At 37.7% G+C, this 26,106-nt stretch overlaps 5 protein-coding genes and 1 pseudogene across 10 annotated transcripts; 3 read left to right on the forward strand and 3 right to left on the reverse strand.

The window, feature by feature from the left end:
* Positions 1–278: 278 nt before the first annotated feature.
* Positions 279–5,211, reverse strand: LOC111801417 (chaperonin 60 subunit beta 4, chloroplastic). Of its 2 annotated transcripts, XM_023685412.2 has the most exons (14): positions 4,891–5,211; positions 4,696–4,821; positions 3,936–4,073; positions 3,586–3,681; positions 3,187–3,429; positions 2,875–3,109; positions 2,193–2,362; positions 1,945–2,022; positions 1,796–1,867; positions 1,621–1,725; positions 1,340–1,432; positions 1,142–1,234; positions 807–930; positions 279–724 (listed from the first exon to the last, which is right to left on the reverse strand). In XM_023685412.2, the coding sequence occupies exons 1-14, from the start codon at positions 5,059–5,061 to the stop codon at positions 696–698; spliced, it is 1,773 nt and encodes a 590-aa protein (XP_023541180.1). In that variant the 5' UTR covers positions 5,062–5,211; the 3' UTR covers positions 279–695. The 2 variants fall into 2 exon arrangements, with proteins under 2 accessions (XP_023541180.1, XP_086982806.1); XM_087126680.1 differs by lacking the exon at positions 3,936–4,073.
* A 1,102-nt stretch (positions 5,212–6,313) lies between these two features.
* On the reverse strand, positions 6,314–10,067 carry LOC111802699 (basic leucine zipper 43). 4 transcript variants are annotated; one of them, XM_087126683.1, is made up of 4 exons: positions 9,611–9,927; positions 8,949–9,170; positions 7,105–8,806; positions 6,314–6,978 (listed from the first exon to the last, which is right to left on the reverse strand). In XM_087126683.1, the coding sequence occupies exon 3, from the start codon at positions 8,368–8,370 to the stop codon at positions 7,744–7,746; it is 627 nt and encodes a 208-aa protein (XP_086982809.1). In that variant the 5' UTR covers positions 8,371–8,806; positions 8,949–9,170; positions 9,611–9,927; the 3' UTR covers positions 6,314–6,978; positions 7,105–7,743. The 4 variants fall into 4 exon arrangements, 3 of the variants coding, with proteins under 3 accessions (XP_086982809.1, XP_086982807.1, XP_086982808.1); XM_087126681.1 differs by having other exon boundaries at positions 7,105–9,170; XM_087126682.1 differs by having other exon boundaries at positions 6,314–7,017; positions 7,105–9,170.
* Positions 10,068–11,044: 977 nt separating this feature from the next.
* Positions 11,045–11,343, forward strand: LOC111801338 (chaperonin 60 subunit beta). Its single transcript, XM_023685297.2, has one exon. The coding sequence runs from the start codon at positions 11,045–11,047 to the stop codon at positions 11,186–11,188; it is 144 nt and encodes a 47-aa protein (XP_023541065.1). The 3' UTR covers positions 11,189–11,343.
* Positions 11,233–11,987, reverse strand: LOC111801337 (GCN5-related N-acetyltransferase 1, chloroplastic pseudogene; annotated as a pseudogene).
* A 30-nt stretch (positions 11,988–12,017) lies between these two features.
* On the forward strand, positions 12,018–17,033 carry LOC111801336 (peroxidase 11). 2 transcript variants are annotated; one of them, XM_087127201.1, is made up of 7 exons: positions 12,018–12,267; positions 13,310–13,363; positions 13,469–13,607; positions 13,738–13,830; positions 15,093–15,284; positions 15,639–15,804; positions 16,473–17,033. In XM_087127201.1, exons 3-7 carry the CDS (start codon positions 13,527–13,529, stop codon positions 16,904–16,906), a joined length of 966 nt encoding a protein of 321 aa, XP_086983327.1. In that variant the 5' UTR covers positions 12,018–12,267; positions 13,310–13,363; positions 13,469–13,526; the 3' UTR covers positions 16,907–17,033. The 2 variants fall into 2 exon arrangements, with proteins under 2 accessions (XP_086983327.1, XP_023541061.2); XM_023685293.2 differs by lacking the exon at positions 13,310–13,363 and having other exon boundaries at positions 13,469–13,830.
* Positions 17,034–18,945: 1,912 nt separating this feature from the next.
* Positions 18,946–25,355, forward strand: LOC111802358 (inorganic pyrophosphatase TTM2). Its single transcript, XM_023686689.2, has 13 exons — positions 18,946–19,073; positions 19,167–19,291; positions 20,033–20,401; positions 21,019–21,133; positions 21,347–21,542; positions 21,614–21,727; positions 21,840–22,013; positions 22,752–22,946; positions 23,153–23,275; positions 23,344–23,465; positions 24,273–24,387; positions 24,509–24,781; positions 24,871–25,355. The coding sequence occupies exons 3-13, from the start codon at positions 20,065–20,067 to the stop codon at positions 25,090–25,092; spliced, it is 1,986 nt and encodes a 661-aa protein (XP_023542457.1). The 5' UTR covers positions 18,946–19,073; positions 19,167–19,291; positions 20,033–20,064; the 3' UTR covers positions 25,093–25,355.
* The last annotated feature ends 751 nt before the right edge of the window (positions 25,356–26,106 follow it).

Raw genomic sequence — 26,106 nt, forward strand, 5'->3', positions numbered from 1 at the left:
ATACCCAAGACACTATTTGTTTTCTCCCTCTAACTGATGCTGTAATACGTTTAACAAGTCCTATCACTTGTTTTCTTCTCCTATCACTTGTTTTCTTCCTCTAATTGATGTTAGAGTATGTTTAACAAGTCCAGTCTAAAAAGCTAGACTCGAGCTTACGCCTAGCAGGCCTAAGACACTATTTGTTTTCTCCGTAAACTGATGCCGGAGTACGTTTAACAAAACTGCAGCCTTTTCTCCCTACTATGCATTGAGGACAGCCATTTCCAAACCACATCTAACATTGAATTCAAGTTCTATTTATAAATTCGTCATCCAATTGCATGTTAGATCACAGCATCAGTTTGACAGAGTCTTTAACTCGCAGACACTTCTTAAAGACAAAGGAGTCTTTAAGATTCTGCCCTTCATCATAGTTGCAATCAAAATACATCACAGGACATTATGAGCTACCAATAAGTTTAATCGACTTGAGGATTTTCTACTGTAATCGTAAGATTGTTAGTGAAGAGAGCATTACCTCGACAAGTTCTTGGCCTGCTTGTCCTTCACTTGCTGCTCAACCTGCCTTGTATCAATCAAATCATTGCTACAAATTGGGCAAGAACTTTACTCTTAATGGTGGCTTGAGACCCATTTGTCTGTGTCTGAAAACAGCCATCGTAGAATTCCCCCATATACTCTGATCTTGGCCGTCAAGCTAAAGACCCATTTCGTTTGATGCCTACAACATGAAAGGCATTATTGTTAACCAAACGAATGGATGTCAGAGAAATGAAGGGCCATATAGTTTGTTCGTCCAATACCTGAGATGGGCAACGGCGTTCTTCTTGGAAAGGGTTCTGGTTCCTTGATATCAACTACAACAGCATCGGATGTCAGGAAAGTTTTCGCAACAGAAGCGGCATGCTCCAAGCAACATCTGACGACCTGCCCCAGATAACTAAAATTTAGTGCAACAAGTTGTTGGTTGATGAAAAACCATTCCTTCACTATATTTTCAACCAACCTTTTCCCAATCTATTTCTTTCAAGATCCTTTAAATACTAAATTTCATATTTCATCAAAGAAATGGATGTTACTCTGCTATGTTTCGATCAAATTCTTCAAAAGTTCAAGAGCTCGGAAGAAAGTTCATAACCTTCGATGGATCCATGATTCCAGCTTTCATTAAATCCTCGTAATGGTCTGTGGCGGCATTATATCCATAATTCATATCATTGTTAATTAGAACCTGCGAGATATGAAATTATTTTTCCATGATTGATTAGACACGATATGTGAAGATGAGAAAATTATACAACGCAAATTAGAAGCAAATTCCTCTGTTCACAGCAACCTTATCTATAACCACACTTCCATTAACACCGGCGTTTCTCGCAATTAGTCTTGTAGGATAACTCAAAGCCCTTTTGAAAATTTCGGCACCAATCTGTAAATTGACCAGTGAAATCAATATGAACAATTTAGAGAACCCATCATATTAATTCAGGTAATATTCTAGTTGATAATGCTAATCAAAACTAAGTCTAACTGTGCAGTCATCATATTCAAGCAAACAACTTTATATAATATTAAGATATTAGAGCAGAAAATTTTGAAGTAAGCCAAGAGGGATACCATCTGCTCTTCATTTTCCAGGACATTCTTTATAGCATCCACCTTGGTTGACAGCCTTAAAAGACAACAACCACCACCAACGACAACACCCTCTTCAATTGCAGCCTACAATAAACATAAGGTTATCACTGATGATAGGAACTCATATCACAAGGAAAACAAACCAACCAAGCACCTTTGACGCATTCAAGGCATCCTCAATCCTTAACTGTTTATCCTTCAATTCAACTTGAGTTTGTGCTCCTACCTACAATAAAACAAGGTGGCGTAAGTTGCTATTTTCCTATGTTGATATAGGCAATATTTTGAGTTCTTAAATTATACCTGAAGTATAGCAATTCGCCCAGATAGTCTAGCAATTCTCTCATTCAATATCTTCTTTGGAAATTTTTCCTCAGTATTCTGCAGAATAGATGATAGTATGTCTCTTGGTGTAATTCAACTAAACGTCAAAGCAATATACTTCAGCATGAAAATTTGCGTTCTTTTATATTACTTAGAAATGGATCCTGCAATGCAGAAAACCTCGAAATGTAGGATATCTCAGCATAGATAAGGGATGATTCCAGCACCTCCAAAAGCTTTTGAATTTGTAAAACCCTTTTTTGAACTGCTTCCCGAGTAGTCCCATCTGTAACTATTAGTGTGGAATCCTTCGTTATAACAACCTTAGTAGCAGAGCCCAATACCTCGTTGCCGGTCTTTTCTAAAGTCAGTCCACTATCTTCTCTGATCACAGTTGCTACAAACATACAAAAGAGTCAGGAACTTTTGATTACACTTTATAGTAAAATCTTCTGAGAACTAAAAGAGAACTACAAGTAAAATTCCTTTTCTTTTCATTATTATCATACATATAAGATGTAATTCATGTATTTCATCCCAATGGTATACTTCATTAGATACAGCATCCTTGTAAATTTATGTATTTCATCGTCATTATGGTGAAATGTCCTTCACTGAATTCTCTTGATCTCTGATATATGTTTATGCCGAAATCTCATTGAATTTAGAATATACTGTACCACTCCATAGATGTAGAAATTAGTTGCACTTATTCATGTTAGCGCTTAAGGGAAAAAGAAAAGAAAACAGTGCCCTTTTCCTTATTTTTTTTCCTTTGGGGGGGGGGGGGGGGGGGGGGGGGGGGGGGTCTTCTCTTTCCTTTTCGGTATATAAATGGTCTCAGAAGATTATGAGAGATGGGCAAAGCACAACAAGGACTCTAAAACTCTTTTTCGAATAATCTTCTACCTCCAGTTAGGGTCGCTATGTCATCTAAGTAGTGACTCTTGCGTTCGCCAAAGGCAGGAGCCTTGACAGCAGCTGCCTTCAGCACACCTCTAAGTTTATTCCTAATTACTGGAGCCAAAGCTGCCTGCTCAATGCCCTCTGCCAAGATCACAATTGGATACTTCTCTTTCACTGCACTGTCCAATATTTTAAACATCTCCTTTGGATCTGAGATTTTTTTGTCGACCAACAGTAACTGCAACCAAAAATCCCCATTTTCAAGGATTACTCTTTTATAAAAAGAAAACATATTACTTAAAGTCTGGTTGCTACCTTGCAATCATGAAATTCTACTATCATCTTCTGTCTATCAGTAACAAAGTACGGAGACAAATATCCAGAATCAAATTGCATCCCTTCAACAATTTGCAGACTGTTATCGACACTCTTCCCCTTTTCAATTTGGACGACTCCTTTCCTTCCAACTTGACGTAAGGCATCTGAAATCATATTTCCCACAGCATAATCATTCCCTGCACTAACTGCAGCAACATGTGCGATCTCATGATCTTCAACCTGCAAATTTGAAATATGTAGCAGTTGAAAAAATCACTGACAAAGAGTTATTAGACTACCACTTGCGGCTATTGATATTCTTTTCCTTTCATTCACTATGAAGCACGTCTCAGGGTTTTGAACCTTCCACACTGAAAGAAGCATAACCATGCTTACCTCTCTTGACATCAATTTCAGCTCAGAAACTAGTGCATTTGCAGTCTTCTCAATCCCACGTGCAATTTGAACAGGACTCATGCCAGATGAAATAACCTATTAAGTGCATTCTATGATCAGTACTTCAAATTGGCCAGGAAATTAACTGAGGGGAGAAAAAAAAGGTATTAATATTTTGTTATCCTTTCATAATACAAAAGTTAATGAAAAGTTGATGAAAAGTTTCTTAATCAAAAGTTAATGAAAGGTTTCTTAAAAGTTAAAATCTTAGGTGGACATGGTATTCCATGATCCACATAACAGCAGTTGTTCTAAATGGTTGATATTCATTCATGGGACTCCATAGCTACCTTCATACCCTCAGCAATTAATCCCTGGGCAAGAACGACAGATGTAGTGGAACCATCACCAGCAAGGTCATTTGTTTTTGCACCAGCTTGTCTTACCAATTTCACCCCAACGTTCTCTAAACGGTCTTCCAATTCAATCTAAAGAACATTTTCCAACCAGATAATTATCAAATGTCAAAAAGATAGACGACCTTGATTAAGTACTTGTGTAATTATTTATAAGCCAAGACATGCTGAATCAAGTTTTCATAATAGCAATGTATGCAGCTAGAAAATGCATAACATTGCAGGGTGGGATTGTAGTTAATAAAATAGGACACAGTGTTGCTGTAAAATGAATTCCAAAAGTAAGGCAAGAAAAATGGATGCAAATTCACAAACCAACTAGTGAATTACAGAGAAATTGCAGCAGTGACCAATCTCCCGTGGTAGATCTTATACAAGATGATTTCGGAACGAATTTCTTGTTCTTTTATCTCTAATCCAAAAGTAATATGATAAAGAAACTTATCATCACAAACCATTTCAATTTATAAGGAACAGTATAGCTTTACTGAAATTCATTGTCGACTGAAATATAATATGGTATCAAAAGAATTTATCTAATTATGTTTCCTAACCACATAACTTTCTAATTTTTTAGCAATAGACATGGATTAGATGGAATTATTCCGCAATCGATCGAGTATTTCATTTACAGATGCCGTAATAACAAATGCGAAAAACCTTAACCAAAATACGAAAAGAATACCACAAATACCTCTTTGAGGACAGTTTCCCCGTCGTTGACGATCTTAGGCGGACCATATTTGCTTTGAAGCACTACATTCCTCCCCTTCGGCCCTAACGTAACACCGACCAACTCCGCCACCAAATCAACACCGACCTGCTCAACAAAATCAAACAAATCAGTTGTCGAGCAAAGATAAACCAGGGCCTCGTCCGAGGGCGTAACCTGAAGCTTTTTCAAGGCAGAGCCATCGCGGTTGAAGTAAATCTCCTTGGGCATAGATTTGGGGCTGGGTTTCCACGGCGGAGGCAATGAAGGAGGCGGTTTGTTTGGTTTTGGTTTTGATCTCCGATTGGGGAAAGATAGTGGAGAGATGGGAGTGGGGGAAGACGCCATGGCTGTGCAATCCGCAGAACAAAAGCATGGAAGTGAAGGATGAAGATAAGCTCCAATGGCGGATTATGGAATTAACATTTCGATTGGAGGATAAGGAAGAAGATATGTCTGTGGAATAGCCAAGCGGGAAATATCTGGAGGGGTTTGTTTGGCGCGATTCAGTCCGCTATTTAACGGTAAACTACATATCCATGGACATAATGCGTCATCATTTAATTTAACGCCCGTAAAAAATTTATTTAACCTTTCAAAATTCTCAATAATATTTTAACTTCTTTTTTATTTCAATAATATTTCAAATATATATTTAAATTTTAAAATTTTTTATTAATACCCTTTTAACTTTTTAAAAGGTTGAAAAGTATCTCCAATATTAGGTTTAGGTTTAGAAAATACTTATGAAATTTTAAAAATAGCATTAATACAGTCCTTTTATGTAAAAAAAATTCAAAAAATTTATTATTATGAATATATGAATTGAGATATGTTCATGAATATTTTTGGGTATTAATAAATTTTTTTTAAAACTTAAAGTCTACTTTTTAAACCATTTTGAAAATTATTATTTTTTAAAGTTTTATGAAAGTTTAAATATATTTTTGAAGTTTTTTTTTTTTTTTAATATAAAGATATTTTTTTAGATTATTATTATTCTTATTATTATTTTAAGTTTAAGGGTATCAATTTTTTGAAATTTTAGAAATATTAAAAAAAAAAAAAAAAGTAAAATTAAGGGTATTTTTAATAAATTTAGTCTTAAAAAATATTTTAAAGCAACTTAATATTAATATTCCTCAAGACACTTATTTATTTGACCCTACGACACATTAAATTACTAAAAAAAAAAAAAAATTGAGAACCTTTTTTTAAATATTCTTTGGTAACATTTTCTAGATTTCGGAATTTATTAGAAAAATGTAGTTTCAAACATATCAAGAAAAGTGCATTTAGAATTGATTAAAAAGGAGAAAAAAACATATTTTCTTTGAGGCAAGAACAATGTTTACCCAATAAGCTCCATAACCTAATACAAAATTTTCAAGCAATTGAAAGCAGTTGAAGCTTTGTGCGGGATAGGGGCGGATGTAGCCAAATGGATCAAGGTGGTAACCTTAAGTTAGAACTCGATCTACGACCCTGATTAGAGGCACTCAATAGTGTCGTTGCCAATAGAAATAACTATGGAATACCATGAACCGGGGCACTCAATAGTGTCGTTACCAACAGAAGGAACTATGGAATACGATGAATCTCACAAAAACATTAAATTGGATAATCTCAACATAGTTCAAGTATATCTTCTACAAGGTAAAGTTTTTAATTCCTGTCTCAACAGAGATAAAAGAAAAAAGTATTCCCAAAGTAAATATACAGAACAAGTACAAAATTTGCAGGCAATAAATAATGCATTAGGATACCTATATGTCAACAAGTATGATCATAATGTCGGGTCCTTATCCATTAACCAGATCTATTTTGCTTTAGGATCTGATCGGCCTCACACTCCACATAGCAGCAGCAAGGAAAAAGCCTCCATTTTTAGAAAGTGGTTGAATAGGTTGAGAAAGGATTTCCCAATCCAAATCCCACAAATTGTTCCAAGTATGCAGATTCAGACAAAGGGAAAGAAAATTTCACAGCAGATGGCTTTTTGGATGACAGTAAAGTACAGAGAGTTTAATGGTGTACCTCGGCAGCACAGGATATGCAACAGCAATTGTCAATGTTAAAGCCACCACCTGAAACGTCACCTGTGAGATTCTACATCGGTTGAGGAGGAGAACGAATCATTCTTTATAAGGGTGTGGAAACCTCTCCACAGAAGACACGTTTTAAAAACCTTGAGGGAAAACTCGAAAGGAAAAGCTCAAAGAAGACAATATCTGCTAGCGATAGGCTTGGGCCGTTACATCACCCCTGTTGCAGACAATTTCTAATGGTTGAGAACAGTGCAGCCTGAGATGATTCAGTTTATAACACCAAAGTTATGCAACAAATTCTAATGCATTAACGAGAGAGAGAGAGAGAGAGAGAGTCAAATACCTTTATCTGAGATTTCTGCCTGATTGAACAGTATATAGATACGAACTGTTAAGCTTGATTGTTTGAATCAGCTTACCATAATAGACAAAAGAGAGATAGCAAGGTAATAGGGTATTTTGTATTAGTGGATACCATTTTCAAAAGTTTGGCATCTTATGGTATTCATTTCAATGATGAGCCACTAACAGCAGCACCTCCACCATGGCTTGTCCTATTGTGCCCCTCCTATTCTGTGCAGAACTTTGGTTGTTTTTACTCCATACACTTAGCTCACTGGACAAAAATCTTACTTCCTCTGTTAAATTGTTTCCCGTTTCCTATCCATTTCTCTCCTTTGTGGAGCTTTAATGATGTAAGCTGGTGGGGTTTAAAAGAAAATGATGAAGTTATGAATCAGGCACTCATGATCCAATATGAATATATCATTTTCAGGTACTTTGCTTCTCCAGCTTCATTCTGTATATGCGGCGGGCAGAGAGAAATTCGTTTCATGAATGCTAATTTTAACAGGTAGTGAGAAAACTCCGAATTCAACCTCTGGTTGAAAGCCAAAACAATCTTATTCTACTACTGATCTCATACAAGCTCAAAGCAAAGACTGATGACTAATAACAAAACTAGATAAAAAGAACTAGATGTTTAGAAAGTTAAAGATTTATCCTCCATGAAGAGTAGGTTATCCATGGAGTTGGCGATGGACTGGCATGATGAAGATTCAGCTCTGAGATGTACAGTGTTGCTGGGAATATCTTCAAGGTCACTCAAGCAAGGAGTGTAAGGTCTGCCAATTTGCAGGTGACTGAGCATCTGACGAAGATCAGAGGCTTCCTCCTTCAGCTTGGCATTCTCCAGAAGAAGCTTTTCGTGGCAATCAGATATGTGGTTCAACTTGTCCACCAGCTCATGGTTCTCAGAGCGAAGCCTAAGCACCTGAGACCAAAGCTCATCAAGGTGTTTCTGTTTTCTCATCCGTGATCTACGAGCTGATTCTCTATTAGAAATCATTCTCCTTTGCTTTCTCTCATCAATAATACTTTTCTGTTGTTCCTCGGCTTCATCAGATGTTGAGTTGTAGCTAAAACTTAAGGATTGTGCAAGGAATTCAAGGCCAGGATGAGGGACCTGAGACATTGGTTGGTTTCCTAGAAAGTCATTCAAATGATGGAAGGTCTGAAAGCTGTCCTGGATCATGCCAATATTTGAAGGAATTTGAAAAGCGTTTTCAGATGGAAAAAACTGGATGCCAGTCATTTCAGCTGGAACCATGTTTGAAAACTTTTGTTGATAGTGGCTTCAGGGGGTTTGTCTAGAAGATTGCTGATGGAGAGGTCAGTGATAAGAGCAGGAGAAATGATGGGTTTTTATAGGATGATAAAGTTGGAAAAGTGGGCCAATTTAGCAAAGTAAAGCTACAGTTCTTGGGAAATTTACATGAGCATAAGGCTTAAACACATGATTGTAATGACCCTATCAGTGTACAGCTTGATATGCATCTAATGTGATATAAACACGCGCAGGCACAGATACATATATGCTCATAAGTGGTGACGGATGAAATCATGTCAAAGGTGAAAGAATTCAAAGGTTAAAACAAAGAGTAATGGCGTTAAAGTCAAACTCAGGCTAGAACTTTACCTAAAGAACCCCCACCACCAGACTACAGAAGCATAATGCATTGAACTGAAGCAGCCAATAACACCTTCTGAATCAATGACGTAATGAAGGTTAACACAAAAAGGCAAACTCTCAAGTTCTAATTACCAACTTAATTAGAAGTCTGATGACTCATTAAGCACTGAAATATTGGGTTGGAGGGACCCAATTAGGTTGTTCACATCATTTACCTAAATCGCTGCAGCAGCTCTTTCTCTGAAGCATTTCATCAAACACCTTGGCTGTGAAGCACAACCATACCAAAAATCTGGCTTGGCGTTGGCAAGTGGCTACCATTCCATTCAAATTGATAGGCTATGGTTTCATTTTCCCTTTTTGTTTCATTCACTTGCATGCGTCATTCAAGAAACTCCAAACCTTGTCCTAAACTTAGACGTTGAAAAGCAGAATTGCTGCACCGTATACCAACCCAATAAAAAAAACACTTAGATCAAAAAGTCGCGTCAATCTTCTTCCTATCCACCCATTTATCCTAATTAAAGCAAAAAAGCCAAGAAACTCCAAAAGGAACAGAAAATTGCTCCTAATGTCATAACCCCCAATGTTATCCAAATGATTATTTAAGCACACGACTCCACCAAGTGTCCGCCATAGCACACCGAAGTCAAGCTTTCCCATGGTTCTAACAATAAATTAATCACATATGCTTTAAATTAATGTTTCCTCTTCTTTTCGCCTCTTCGACTTGAAATCCACTTGCAAATTAATTTACTACAGGATTAGATCAAAAAGTCGACAGCAATTAACAAGTCTCACCAAACTTTTTTCCTTCCAATCACTAGAATATTCGAATTCGAAGAAAGATAAACAGCATAATTCTAATAATCCGTACCTTCTTTCCCTCCTTTTTGCTTGGTTTAGGCGATGCCCGATGGAGTGGATGAGAGCGTGGGAGGAGGATTAAAGTACAGTGTCACATCGAATCCAGATGTAAGAAGAAGAACTGAATTGAAGGTCGGTAGTTCTGAAATAAAGATGAACTAATTTAATCGATGTCTTTTTTGTTTGCAAAATCAGCTTCCAACTCCATTGTTCTAATCAATTGCTTCTCGGATTTGGACGAACAAAATCAAGACAAGCGTACTTCAATTTCAACATCAATTACATCTCCCCCCGCATGGCTTCCGTTTCTCTCGAAAGTGGTCGGCTTGGCCACCTTTCCTTACTTCCTTACGCCTCCTTAGGGACCCATAGTATATTTATATGGATTAAATATAATTCATATTATTATGTCCTTCATTAATTAGTTATAAATTTACGTTAATTTAAACATAATTTATCGAATAATGTATTAGTTACATGCTTTAATTTCACATTTATATAATTTAATTTTATAGTTGAAAATATAATTTTTTATAATGTGAATTTTACCTCGAAATTTAAGGTATTTTGAAATTTTAACCATTATTTTATAATAATTTATACCCTTAGATTAAGTCATTCAAATTATATATATATATATATATTTTTTTTCGATTGACCTTTTTGGGTGAACCCTTAGCTCTTGTTTTCGAGAAGTGACCTGGGGCCATTGAACCGGCCCAACCCCCTGCTTTTGCAAGGCTTGGTGGTCCGCCCATTCCTAACCAGAAGCTACGGGTTCGATAGGATGGGGCCTGTAGCTCAGAAGATTACAAGTTGTATTTGAAACTACATAAGAAGTTCGAAGTTCTTGCAAAGTAGAATCGTACAGTACCAGACACGAGATAGATCTTTCAATTCAGTGGCTAATGATATTTGTAAGCAATCTTCTTTGAACACGTATTCCACAACACACACACAGTTCTTGTAGAGTGGAACCGTGCAGTACCAGACACGAGATAGATCTTCCAATTCAATGGTTATTTTATATAACTAGCAATAAAATTATATATGATCATTTTAATAAATATTTATTATTAATTAGTAGTTTTTTTTTTTTTTTTTTAATATTCCTTTTCATTCCATAAAATTTAAAAGACTAATATTAAAATTGATTTAAAGAATAAATTAAAATTAAAGGAAAAATGAATTTTCCTGGAGGAAAATAAAGCAAATTAAATAATTAAATAATTAATAATTCACGAAAGAACCATATCCAAGAGAGAAACACGCAGAAAGGCATCCATATGTACAATTTCACAGAAGTCGCCACGTTGTACGGTGATTTCCATCGCAGAGCAGTGAGGCGTGTCGTAATTTTGCTGCCTCTGCATCTGTTAATGGCCATGGCCGTTTGCGTTTCGATTTTTACTCTTGCACGCAGAATAGCAAGTTGAAGAAGAAGATGCTGATCAGTTTGAGCATTCAAGGCCTATTGGATTTGTTCGTCGCCGGAGTTTCTCTCGTCATAGGTTTGGGGATTTTTGCTCTTATTGCTACCATTCTTTGCTCTGCCGCTTTCTTGCACAGTACTAAGGATGTTTCCTAATCCGGCGTTCGATCGGAGGTATGCTCTTTTGCTATTCTTGTTTTTCATCCTAATCTCGAATCGGAATCGTGTTCTGATTCTTTCGTCGTCTGTTTGATCCGAATCCTGGAGAAAATTTTGATCTCAATGGTAATAGAAATGGAAAGTTGACTTGATTTATTGCTTTTTTCCTCTTCTCGAATTTCACCTGGAAAAGATCGAACGCTTTGGAAATTAAATACTGTGGTTGAATCGGACGCTGTTGGATTTGAGCATTTCTGTATTTGATTTTTCTTTTTCTTTCTCGAATACGCCATTCCGCGGATCGCATCTCGATCCGCGACGAAACCTAGAGGTCTGTAGAACCCTAGCACGCGAGGCTCCGATTTCAATGCGATATTTAAAATGCCTTTACACTGTAAGTCCTCGATAATCCTCTCGATCACAGCCTTTCCCAAACCAAGCCCTTGGAAGGAAGGATCCATCACCACATCCCAAACAATCGCGTCGAACACGCCGTCGCCACTGGCCGCTACATTTTACTGTATTGGATCCAGAGCAACGCGTCCGTGTGCTCCAACGCAATCTTGATCTTATCCGGATCGCGTTTGTGGAATCCAACGGCAGCGAAGACCGAGTTAGTTAGGTCGAGGTTGAGGACGAAGCCTCGGGATTCGAGGTCCTTGTCAGAGACGCTGTAGCTAGCATTGACCGGCGAGGATTGGGCGGAGACAGCGACGTTCCGAGGATGCGCGCTGTTCGGGTTACAGAGACGAACGGAGCAGGAGAAAGAGGCGGAGATGATGCCAGGGAGTAGCATAGGGAGAAGTGAAGGGTATCTGAAACTGAAATTGTTCGGCTGGTCTAAGGGACGACATGGGAGTGTGTTGTATTAAGAGAGAGGCTTGGAAGCTATGGTGGCAACGGAGGCTTCGTAGTTGAGATCCAGAGCAGTCGTCTGGATGTCGGAGTGCGGGCGGCGGCGGCGGCGGCGGCGACTGGGCCTACTTTTCCACGGATTATTGGGCCTTTTCCCATCGGACGTGGAAACCAGAATTTTGCGGACTGCAAAATAATGCCCCTACGAATCTCAAACAATGGTACGCATGCCTGTGAGTGAGTCATTAGGGGAAGTTAATTTAACGTTTGATTTTACTTTTAATTCAAAATAATTGATACCCAATCTTTGTTTTAATTAATACTTCGTGTTAGACATTCAAATTTTCATAGTTCACATTAGACCCGATAAATCTCGAGCATGAGGGCATAAGAACTTAACTTTCAATCGTTTTCAAGTTCAAAATGACACTACGAGCATAATCAATTAGACACATAAGAAAAAGGTTGAAAAAATGTACAATCATGCCATTTTTTTTCCACCGCCCTTCTCACAGAGACAGTATAAGGTTGTACGTTATCGGAAAGTAAAATAAGTAATTTTTTGTTCCCAAAATTTAAAAATCACGTGGTTTTAATAAATTTTAGCATTGATGTGAATAAGATTGGTACACATAATAGGTAATCTAGCTTGATAGTATATTTAGAAAATTAATTTAAATTTAAATAATTGTTTAATATGTGTTCTATAATATATGTATAGAATTAAGTTGAATGTGCACTATTATTAATTAATTTATTTATTTATTTATTTATGAGCATATTTTTTTAGTTATAAATTTTATATAACTATTATTTTGTAGTATCATATAATTTATAATATATTGTTATACAAAGTTTAATTTAATAAAAATAAATTGAGTATATTACCAAAAATATTATATTTATTAAAGTTTTTATAACATTTTAAAATTAAATTTCAAAAGGTAAGAGTTAAAAAAAAAATGAAAACAAAAGAAAACGGTTGAAATCAAAATATATTTTAAGCAAAAACGATAATAAAGTCCACTGAAGTTATTATAAAAATCTTTTAAAAATTTGAAACGTAATATTTTTCTCAACAACTCTAAAGCATTGGAGAAAAATTCAATGCTATAATTCATTCCAAGGTGTTGTTTGATTTTTGATTCATTTATTTGATGTTTTCTTGTTCAGCTATGAACTCTAAATCCCCACGCTTACGCCTGTTCTAGAAATTTAAAATTTCGAACTATTGATGAATTTTTCTACCTCTTTGAGATACAGCAGGCCGTCCTTTTTACAGGATCGTCCGAGAAAGAACGAGCCTTGTTTAGCTAGGTAAGACATATATTATGACCGAACAACTGTTTGTTCTAGCTTACCTTTACCTTAACACTCTGTCTGTCCTTTCTCCCTGTTCTTTTTTGGGTTTCGTTTGGGAAGACCCAACAACCAGACCAATATTAGTTGCATCCACTCTTGACCTCAAGAACTGTCCATAATGGAGCCCTGCAAGAAAGCAGCCAAAACTGAAAGTGGTGCCTTTAAAAAGCTTGATGCATGGGCATTGAAGAAATTAGTGGTAAAAGATGGGTATCTCAAATCTCTCCCCTTGCCTTGTTTATGGGCTGATGGGGCTTTGTGGTTTCTTGTCTGTGAGCCACAGCTTGACGTTGGATTACTATGCCAAAACTTGTCCCACTGTGTTGCAGGTTGTGAGGAAAGAGATGGAGTGTGCAGTGCTTTCTGACCCACGCAATGCAGCTTTTGTTGTCCGCTTGCACTTCCATGACTGCTTTGTTCAGGTTCTTCTCCTCTTTCTATTCACTTTTGTATTGCTTTCATCTTTATGATGCTCATCATGTTTTGATCAACTCTTGAGTAAAACTTAGCTACTTCGATCCGGGCGTGTTTGATAATGTTTTTGTTTCGTTTTTGAAGCACTGAAAAAGGAAATAAGAGACTTGATTTTGTTGTTTATGTATGATATTAGAAATGTTTCTTGCTGATGGTAAAGGATAAGTAAAGAACGATTACGTAAACGTTACTGAAGGACTCTGCCCTGGTAAGTAACGGTGTGATCTTACATTGGTTGGAGAGGGGAATGAAGCATTCCTTATAAGGGTGTGGAAACCTCTCGCTAGTAGACGCGTTTTAAAACTGTGAGGCTGATGGTAACGGGCCAAAGCGGACGATATTTGCCAGAGGGTGAGCTTGGGCTGTTATAAATGGTATTAGAGATAGAACGGGGCGGTGTGCCAGCAAGGATGTTGGGCTCCCACATCGGTTGGAGAGGGAAACAAAACATTCGTTATAAGGGTGTGGAAACCTCTCCCTAGTAAACCCGTTTTAAAACCTTGAAGGGAAAGTTTAAAGAGGACCATATCTGCTAGTGATGGGTTTGGGCTGTTACAAATGGTATTAGAGCTAAACACTTAGCGGTGTGCCAATGAGGACGTTGGGACCCCAAGGGGGGTGGATTGTGAGATCCCACGTCGGTTAGAGAGGGAACAAAACATTCCTTATAAGTGGTGGGCTTGGGCTGTTACAAATGGTATCAAAGCTAAACACTGGGCAGTGTGCCAATGAGGACGTTGGGCCCCCAAGGGGGTGGATTGTGAGATCCCACGTCAGTTGGACAGGGGAACGAAACATTCCTTATAAGGGTGTGGAAACCTCTCCCTAGCAAATGCGTTTTAAAACTGTGAGGCTAATGGCGATACGTAACGGGTCAAAGCGGATAATATTTGCTAGCAGTGGGTTTGGGCGGTTACAAATGGTATTAGAGCCAGACACAGGGCGATGTGCCAGCAAGGACAGTAGGCCCCCAAGGGAGGTCGATTGTGAGATCCCTCGTTGGTTGGAGAGGGGAATGAAACCTTCCTTCAAAGGGTGTGGAAATATCTCCCAAGCAGACATGTTTTAAAACCGTGAAGCTGATGACGATATGTAATAAGCCAAAGCGGACAATATTTACTAGCGGTGGACTTGGACCGTCACAGTAACCAACTTGGCTTTTAATCAAGATAGTTGTGCAAATCAAACTAATTGTTAGAATTTGAAATAGGGGTGTGACGGGTCGGTTCTGCTGGACGACACGATAACGTTGCAGGGAGAGAAAAAGGCTTCCACCAACATTCACTCCTTGAAAGGCTTTAGAATCATTGACAGGATAAAGAACAGCCTTGAATCTGAATGTCCAGGGATTGTTTCTTGTGCAGACATACTCACTATTGCAGCCAGGGATGCAGTCATTCTGGTAACTATTAGCTCAAATTCTCTATGTAACTGTTCAAGCCCTCCGCTAGCTGATATTGTCTTCTTTCAGCTTTTCCTTTAAAACCCGTCTGCTAAAGAATGCTTCCAACCGATGAGGGATCTCATAATCCACCCCCTTCAGGGCCCAACGTCCTCACTGGCACTCGTTCCCTTTCCCAAGAGGAGAACGAAACATTCTTTATAAGGGTGTGAAAACTTCTCCCTAGCAGACGCGTTTTAAAAGTTTTGATGGGAAAGCCCAAAAAAGACAATATCGGCTAGCGGTGGGCTTGGGCTTGGGCGGTTATAGAAACAATTAACGAGTGTGAAAATGTTGGAATGTCTTGTTTTTCAGGTGGGCGGTCCTTACTGGGAGGTTCCTCTAGGAAGAATGGATTCCACAACTGCGGGTTATGAACTAGCAGACACAAATCTTCCCTCTGCCAATGAGGGGCTTCTGAGTATCATCTCCAAGTTTCTTTATCAGGGTCTCTCTGTCACTGACATGGTAGCTCTATCAGGTATTGTAGTGTTACAATTTGATTTGGGAACCCTGAGGTTAAATCATAAGTTTCGTTCTCGAGTTTTCGAGGTTCTGTGTGTTTAGCTTCTCGATAAAGCTTTCGAGGTTGTGTTTATGTACTCGTTGTACCTCGAAAAGCTTTCGAATAAATCCTTGAACATTCAGTTTCGTGAATAATAGTGTAATGGCCCAAGCCCACCACCGCTAGTATATTGTCTTTGTCAGACTTCCCCTCAAGGTTTTTAAAACGCGTTTTCTAGGGAGAGGTTTTCACACCCTTATAAAGAATGTTTCATTCTCCTCCCCAAGCGACGGGAGATCTCACAATCCACCCCCCGAGGCCTAGAGTCCTTGTTGGCACTCGTTCGTTTCTCCAATCGATCTGGGATCTCACAATCCACCCCTTTCGTGGCCCAGCGTTTTCGCGGGCATTCGTTCCTCTCTCCAATTGATGTGGGATCTCACAAATAGCCACTTTTAGGTAGACTCGAACATTAAACTTAAGGAATTATCAGTAGAGACAATGTAGACACGGAACTCAAACTTCGTGACTTATTATAGTCTTTTTGAAGTATAGAGACTAACCGGACATTATTTTGAAAGTGTAAGTGGTAAAAACACGAGAAAGTTCTCGTCATATTCTGATACCATGTTAAACACGTTCAGGAGCGCACACGATCGGGATGGCGAGGTGCGAGAATTTCAGAGAGAGGATTTACGGGGATTTTGAAGTAACTTCCAACGACGGTAACAACCCGATCTCGAAGTCGTATCTAGACAAGTTGAGATCTATCTGCCCTCCAGTTGGGAAAGCTGCAGAGAACAACATAACAGCAATGGACAATGTGACACCAGAGGTGTTTGACAACTCCTATTTCCATATGCTGATGAGAGGAGAAGGGCTTATGAACTCAGACCAGGAACTGTATTCAAGCCTTCTTGGCATGGAAACAAGAGCACTGGTGAAGAAATATGCTGCTGAACCACTTGCTTTCTTTCAGCAATTCTCTGATTCCATGGTGAAGTTGGGGAATATCACTAACTCTGATAGCTATTTCACTGGGGAAGTTAGAACAAACTGCAGGTTTATCAACACTTGATATCATTTTTTGTGTTCCTATGAAGAAATTGCTATCTGTTCTTTAACATTGCTATCTGTTCTTTAACATTGCTATCTGTTCTTTACATTGTATGAAATTCTGGGTTTGTTTCTTGGAGTTTAGAAATCTTTGTATTCTTGGATTTGAATAATGAAATGTTCGGAAAGTTTGAAGTTACGTATCTCCATTAGCCTCGTGGTTTTAAAACGTGTCTGCTATAGAGAAAGTCTAGTCCTACTCTGACCAATCTTTGTTAGTCGCACCTATTATGGAGAGGGTCTAGCCTTACTTCAATCAGCGCATCGCATCATCTGGTGACTGACACTTATACCACTTGTAACTGTCCAAGTTTAGGGTTTAGCCCTACTCTGACCAATTTTCGTCAGTCTCACGATTTTAAAGTGCGTCTACTACGGAGAGGGTCTAGCCCTACTCCGACCAATCTTCGTCAATCTCACAGTTTTAAAATGTGTCTATTCTGGAGAGGGTCTAGCCCTACTCCGACCAATCTTCGTTAGTCTCACGGTTTTAAAATGCGTCTTCTTTGGAGAGGGTCTAGCCCTACTCTGACCAATCTTCGTCAGTCTCACGGTTTTAAAATGCGTCTACTATGGAGAGGTCTAGCCCTACTCTGACCAATCTTCGTCAGTCTCACGGTTTTAAAATGCGTCTACTTTGGAGAGGGTCTAGCCCTGCTCCGACCAATACATCACATCGTTCAATGACTGACTCTGATACCATTTGTAATAGTCCAAGTCCGTGGTCTAGCCCTACTCCGATCAATGCACGCATCGTCCAGTGACTAGCTATGCTACCATTTGTAACCCTCCAAGCCCGCTACTAGTAGACATTGTCCGCTTTGACCCGTTACGTATCGTTGACAATCTCACAGTTTTAAAACGCGTCTACTAGAGAGAAGTTTTCACACATAAGGAATGCTTTATTCTCTCTCCAACCAATATGAGATCAGGTGATATGACAATTTGATATGATTCGCAGATCTCATCATAACTCTCGTTCTAGCTCGACATTAAGAGCACAGGGCTCGAGATATCTAAATAATTAAAAAATTAATTTAAAAAATACATAATAATATCATTCTATTAATTCAATTTTAGGTGTTTCTTCCCCTAATTATGGCAAGAAAAGAATCTTAAAAGGAATCCATTTCTAATGAACAAAAAAATTCCCATATTTGGTAGCATATGATTTAAATACATTTTTTTTTGTTTCTAAATTAATTTTGAAAATGCATAAAAGGAATATATTGCATACCCTAAACCCTAATTATACTTTTTTCCTAATATATATATATATATATATATAATTGACGGGGTTATAATGATGCTCGAGAATTATGCTATTTATTTAAAAATTTATATTCTAATATTACCCTATATATAATTGAAGGGGTTATAATGATGCTGGGGAATTCTGCAATTTATTTAAAAAGTTATATTTTTTCTTTCAAAAATTGTAATATTACCCTATATTTATATAATTGACGGAGTTATAATGATGCTCGAGAATTCTACAATTTATTTAAAAATTTATATTTTTATTCTTTCGAAAGATGTAATATTACCCTATATATACAATTGACGGGATTATAATGATGCTCGAGAGTTCTGCCAATTATTTAAAAATTTATATTTTTTCTTTCTAAAGTTAATATTACCGTATAGATATAATTGACGGGGTTATAATGATGCTCGAGAATTTTGCCATTTATTAAAAAATTTATGTCATAATATTACCTTTATTTTTTACAAATATTTCAATTACGTAGTTAGGGCCGGAGATTTCAGCCATTAACCTGTACAAAAAAGATGAACGATGAATCAATAAATATGTAACAATTCAGATTTAGAATCAGATTTTCATTAAATTATAATTTATTTTTTTTTAAAATTTTTTTCTCTCTATATTTTTATAAAAATTGTACTAATTAATTATGAAATTTTTTTTTGTGAATTTTAAAATTAATAATGGAAGAAATTACTCAAAATATGAAAATAAATTCTAAAAAAATATATATATAAATTAAAAAAGAAATACCATTTCTCCCAGTTTTCCTCTTCTCTGAAGTCCTTGTCTCGATTTTCATTTAAGAGCGTCTGCAGATTCTCTGGATTTCGCACTTCCCAAAACTCAAATAAAGGAGAAAGTAAGCAGAATATATATATATATATATAGATATATATAGATATATATTAATAAATATATAAATTCCATAAATTTTAGCTGCTTCTTTGTGTAGGAAGAAACCAGAGGCAAAGGGAATCATTATATAACCGACCTTACAATGATGGAAATGGGCAGCCATCTAAGCTGCGGCTGTGCTCATTTGTGACCCATTGTGATCACAAAACTCCCTCTCAATCGGTGAGTGCTTTCGAATCAAATGCCATAAGGGGTTTTGGCTTCAATCTCATCTTCTCTCTCTCTCTCTCTCTTTCTTTTAGTAAATTCCGGAATTGATATCTTCATTGTCGTGATTCATGGATGTTGATTCGTTTTCCAATCGTTTTCTATCTTTTTCTTTCATCTTTTGTCCAGTCCGTTACTTGTGTACATTCTGTCGTAGTCAAATGGGTGGTTGTTAGTTAAAGCAGAGCCACTGTGATTGGTCTCGCTTTCTTCTCTGAATATTTTATTCTGGGGTGCTCGATTTTTTGTGGTTTTTTTTTGTTAATTTGCTTTCTGGGTGATTCTTATTGTCATTTGTTCGTCGTATTTTTGTCATTTCGAAGGGGGGTTTTTGTTAGTGTTGTTTAATTGTGATTTTATAAGGTGTTTGGTTGGATTTTACTTGATTGCTCTGTTTCCTTTGAATGTATTTAGCTTCTTCGTTTATTTTCTTGGAAGTTTTGTTAGATTTGTCTGAATTTCGCCTCAATCATTGTTCTGTGGTTGCAAAATGTAATTGAGTCCTGGAATGTCATTTTGAAGTTGAGCATATTGTACCCTCTTAGTTCATTTAACTTGCATTGTTATTGCATAAATCTGATACGCATAGATCAATATGTAGCAGTTTTCTACTAATAATTGATTGATTTCATAGGTTGTTGTTGCAATTCTGTTTGATTCTATCATTGTTCATTCACAGATCTGTTTATCTTGCAGCATTTTTGTGAGGAAAGTAGCAGCTCAGTTTAATGGCTCAAGATCATTCTGGTTCTGAATCTCATCAGAAACGGGCAGGTCTATTGAAAGATCAAGTGAGATTGGTTAAGAGAAAGGATTCGGATCGCTATGAAATTGTTTCAATCCAAGATCCTTTGTCATTTGAGAAAGGGTTCTTCATAGTCATTCGTGCCTGCCAACTGCTAGCACAGAAGAATGAAGGAATTATATTGGTTGGTTTAGCTGGTCCTTCTGGGGCTGGAAAAACAGTTTTCACAGAAAAGATAATGAACTTCATGCCCAGTATTGCTATCATATCAATGGATGATTATAATGATGCAAGTCGAATTGTAGATGGCAACTTTGATGGTAAAATCACCTTCAGTTTCTTCAGTTTTTTGTGAACTATCCTGCAGATGCCTCATTAATGCTGTTCTAAGTAACTCTTGATTCTTAACAAGTTCATCAAGTGTTTAGTCAACGTTGTCGAGATATATGTTAGTTTTCTTAGCCAACTGATTGAATTGGGCATAGGTTATTGAATTCTGTTTGAAATGCATTACGGAGAAATCATTCCCGTAAAACGGAAGCTATTTTGTGCGACTTCATGATTATGATATGAGAACGTCACCTAGAATAGAATCCTTGTAGAGTGGAAACAATTAGTTTTGGTGATTTTGGAATGAGACTAGAACTGGTAATATCTTTGGTGTAAGATATACATGTTAGAGTTTATTGTAGCAAGGGCTTTTTGCTTTCCAAAATTAATTATTCTAGCAAGTTGTAATGGAGTGGTGTCTAAGATTACATAATGCTTGGATAATATGAGTGGTGATTATCTTGTGACAATACTCCCAAGTTGAAATTCACAGCTGTTTGACATTATTTGTAGAAATTTACTTGTTCATCGGTCAAAACGGGCTGGAAAGTTTAATTTGGGATGTATGGTTAAAACGTTAACCGGTTTCCTTGACGTTTTATTACAGATCCACGCTTAACTGACTACGACACCTTGCTCCAGAATGTCCAAGATCTAAAAGCAGGGAAGGAAGTTCAGGTCCCTATTTATGATTTCAAATCTAGTTCCAGAATTGGATACAGGTTGGTTAATCTTTTCAATATACCAGCTTACTATTAAGTATTAAACGTAGCATAAGTTAAGTGGCAAAAGGGTCCCGTTTGAACTTGTGAAGAATTTGATCGTTGGCTTTGTAGTTATATCTTACGTGTTCGTTCATGAAAGGATAGAATTCGGAAAAAGAAAAAATCTGGCTCACGTTTACAATATTTTGTTCTCCTTTGCTTTCGTTACAGGACAGTTGAGGCTCCAAGCTCAAGGATTGTGATCATCGAGGGAATTTATGCGTTAAATGAAAGATTGCGGCCCCTGTTGGACCTTCGAGTCTCTGTTAGAGGTGGAGTTCACTTTGACCTTGTGAAACGGGTGTTACGTGACATCCAACGTGCTGGCCAAGAACCAGAAGAAATTATTCATCAAATTTCTGAAACAGTTTGTTCTCTCCTGCTTAGCATTTTGTTATAGTAACTTCAGAGTTCTCAAGTAAACTATTTTTCCTGCAGGTGTATCCAATGTACAAGGCTTTTATCGAACCGGATCTTGAAACTGCGCATATAAAAATCATCAACAAATTCAATCCCTTTACAGGATTTCAAAGTCCCACTTACATATTGAAGGTTATTCTTTTGGCCCTTAAGTTTTTTAGGTACTAGTAACGAGAATCACCGAAATGTCGTTTTGCTTGGGGTCTTTTTCTACATTGACAACCTGTTTGCACTGTCTTTGTAGTCAGCAAGAAAGATAACAGTGGATCAAATCAAGGCTGTCTTATCTGAAGATCATACAGAACATTTAGAGCAGACGTACGACATATATCTGTTGCCACCAGGTGAAGATCCCGAGTCTTGTCAATCATATCTAAGGATGCGCAACAAAGAAGGAAAATACAGTCTCATGTTTGAGGTTGTCAGCTGAGTACTCTCATGTGTTCTTGACTTTATCTTAGTGTTCTACACTTATTGTCGCATCTTCATCATCCACGTTGCCGAACTTTTCGGATTACTTTCCTAGTCCTCTGCTCTTTTTATGCGTAAAAAATAAGTTGTATATGGTGCTTAGCTCGTGTCATAATTTTCTAACATGGCTAATCTAATTAGCTGGTGCTTGCACTCTAGGTTTTATCTAGTTACTTATCATCACTCCAAAGTGGTTTGCTAATATCCGTATCAGGAGTCGACTTTAATTTTCGAAGTGTATGAGTTTAGAGAACGTTTTGTTTCATCTGTTTACCTGATACAGTCCGGACTGAATTTTTACGTATGCATGAAGCTCTTTAGTATACTTCTTGTTCATAAAGCGATCTGTGGTACATTAGTTGATTGGATGCTCTAGGAGAAACTATGTATCAGGGTGCTGTAGGAGAAACTATGTTGCATTGATCTTCTTTAATTTTGTTGGATTCTATATTGCATTTATGATTTGCTGATTATGAAATCTACGGGGATTGTCATCCAAGCCTGTGAATTAATGCTGCTCGGGTCCAATGATTGATGTTCTGTAGACTTGTCTGTGCTCGAACTAGATAGTTTAGATGTCGTTAATGTAAAATATGCAAACCCATAGATCAGAACCTTGTGTCATTTCAATCTCATGTATTCTGTTTTGATGAGAACTGAACACAACATTTATTGAACGTTACAGGAATGGGTTACCGACAATCCATTTATCATATCGCCGAGAATAACTTTCGAGGTCAGTGTGCGCCTTCTTGGTGGGCTGATGGCCTTAGGATACACAATAGCAACAATTCTTAAAAGAAAGAGCCATGTGTTCTCAGATCACAGAGTGTGTGTCAAAATTGATTGGCTGGAACAATTAAATCGCCAGAACGTTCAGGTACTCGAACGGTATTGTTATTTCGTTGTGATATATACTTGATATTCATTCCAGTTGGCCATATAGCTCTATACCTTTTTGTTCTTGTTCTTCTCAATAATCTAGCATTCTGCTTGTTGATGATTATCTGATTCTTCCCTTTTCCCACTCCATTTGCTGAGTAGTATGCAAATTTTATATCGAACCTTTCACGTCTGGTGAAATAGGTACAAGGTAAGGATCGGCTAGTCGTAAAACATGTAGCGGAGCAGCTCGGCTTGGATGGTTCCTACATTCCTCGTACCTACATTGAACAGATTCAACTGGAGAAGCTTGTAAATGAAGTCATGGTATGAAATCTTCTTACAATCTAATTTATTTGCATTCAATTCTTTGGCATGATCATATCATTCTACAGGCCTTGCCAGATGATTTGAAGTCTAAACTCAGTCTTGACGAGGATCTAGTTTCAAGCCCCATAGAAGCACTCTCTAGAGCCTCCGCTGATCGAGTTTCCTTGAGAAATAGAAATCTCAAAAGGTTAGACGTTTTTTGTGGTTCAAGTGTTTTATAAGCCATTTCAGGCATAAGGCTCAGACACGACTTTCTAACATGACCCTAGATTTCTACTTACCTAGAGTCGCTGCCGTCATCATAGCATAATCATTTCTATGTGGAAATAAACGTTTAAACTTCTTCGTTAGACATAAATTTCATCTCAAAATACTGCCATAGACTTACGTGTTCGAAAACATATTTAAAACGACACAACGAAATACTAAATGAAGTAAATAAACATTTAAATTAAGAACATCCTATTCTAATCTAAGTCTAAGAAAATAAATGCATGGGGCCTAGCGTTTTCACTGGCACTCGTTCCCTTCTCCAATCAATGTGGGAGGAGAACGAAACATTCTTTATAAGGGTGTGGAAACCTCTCCCTAGCAGACGCGTTTTAAAAACCTTGGGGGGAAGCCCGAAAGGGAAAGCCCAAAGAGGACAACATCTGCTAACGGTGGACTTGGGCTGTTACACAATCTTAAGCTTCACGTTCAATGCTTTTGAGGGTGTGGAAACCTCTCCCTAGCAGATGCGTTTTAAAAACCTTGAGGGGAAGCCCGAAAGGGAAAGCCCAAAGAGGACAACATCTGCTAGCGGTGGACTTGGATCCACGTTCAATGCTTTTGAACGCTTAAGACCGATGGTGATTCGGAGTCGTAGATTATTTTCATGTAGAAACATAAGGAACCATTTTGAGCTATCAGTACTTGTTCACAATCAGAACAAATCTCCATCCATAAAAATGTTTACTGCTATGTCTAATTCGCCAAAACTTCTATTGAGCAGTGGCATATCTCAGTCATATACAACCCAAAGGGAGAAAAAGCTGACTGGATATGCTTCCAACAACCAAAGATTTGTCGACAGCAACACGGAGTCTTCGGCAATGGTTGCGAACCAGGTAGATCCACGTTCACGATACCCCGTGTTGTTTGGCTTGCTGATGAATACTCATGATATCCATATTATCTGTCCAAAGTTCCAAATTTGTCTTACTTTAATTTCTTTAAACCATTGCACAGGGAGCCATTACTCAGCTTTCTGAACAAATTTCATCACTCAATGATCGAATGGACGAGTTTACAACTCGAATCGAGGAGTTGAATTCAAAGTTAAGCTTCAAGACGAATTCTCCAAGCCACCACAACCTGAATCTCCAAGCGGAAACATGCAACGGTTCTGTACCGACTTCTTGTTTCGTCTCTGGATTGGGTAATGGCTCCTTGACTGGTTCCATTATACCCAATTCTTCATCCTTCTCCCAGTTGGCCAAGGATTCTCCTTTAATGGATGAGGTAAATAGCTAAGCTCAGCTATCATTCTCCAATTCCTGTCCATTAGATATATGTTTACGACTTTCCCCGACTTGTCGATCTGTGATTAGATATCAGGAATCGTGAGGGGGCAACGACAAGTTATGCACCAATTAGATTGCCTTAGCAATCTTCTTCGGGAACGTGATAGCGCGGGGGAACGATCCCGTCAAGTAAGAACAAAGAAGAAAACCATATTACCTGATCCCGAGCCGCTAAGACTTCCTCTCTTGTTGACTGTAGCTGTGGGAGGTGTAGGAATTTTCTTGTACAAGAGCTTAAGTCGTAACTGATTCAGAGATTATTAGAAGCTTTTCATGTTTTTATGATTATCCTGTGGTTGGGTTTCCACAAATTGTGTTGCAGCGTTCACCCTTCAACGCGGGAAAGACGATGGATTGATTCAAATGATTGAGACTGGAGGCAGTTCTCATTGAGTTCTATTTGAGAAGGGTGTAATAAACTACATTCATTTCAGTAATAGGTAGACGTCTCAACTACATTTTTATCTTTTAGAATTCAAAGTTATGCTCTACCTTTAACTTTTCCTTTGTGATTCCACCCCGTCTAAATCATTCGGTCGATATGTCTTAACGCTCAGTTGTGTTCATATTTTGTGAGAACTCACATTGGTTGGAGAGGGCAAGGGCAACGAACTATTCTTTATAAAGGCTGTGGAAACCTCTCCCTAGTAGATGCATTTTACACGTTGAGATTAACGACGATATGTAACGGACCAGAGTGGATAATATCTGTTAGTGGTGGGCTTGAGCTGTTACAAATGGTATCAGAGCTAGATACGGGGTGGTGTACTAGTGAGGATGTTAGACCCTCATACTAGTGAGGATGTTAGACCCTCAAGAGGTGGATATACGGGGTGGTGTACTAGTGAGGATGTTAGACCCTCATACTAGTGAGGATGTTAGACCCGGGGTGGTGTACTAGTGAGGATGTTAGACCCTCATACTAGTGAGGATGTTAGACCCTCAAGAGGTGGATTGTGAGATCCTATATTGGTTGGAGAAGACAAGCATTTCTTATAAGGGTGTGGAAATCTCTTCTTTAGTAGACGCGTTTTAAATACGTAAGGTTGACCATGGGCTTGGACTGTTACGTATTTATATTTATATTTTTTGTAATGATATATTATTGGATATGGGGCGATTGTTTTACACGTTTAATAAAAATTATATTGAAAATGAAAATTATTTATGACAAAAATATATATATATATATATATATATATATATATATATATGTGCCGTTGAAAATGTAAATTGCATATAATATATTTTAATATTAAAGAT

This window comes from Cucurbita pepo, chromosome 9 (genome assembly GCF_057944985.1).
Source record: "Cucurbita pepo subsp. pepo isolate OVF chromosome 9, ASM5794498v1, whole genome shotgun sequence".
Taxonomy (NCBI): domain Eukaryota; kingdom Viridiplantae; phylum Streptophyta; class Magnoliopsida; order Cucurbitales; family Cucurbitaceae; genus Cucurbita; species Cucurbita pepo.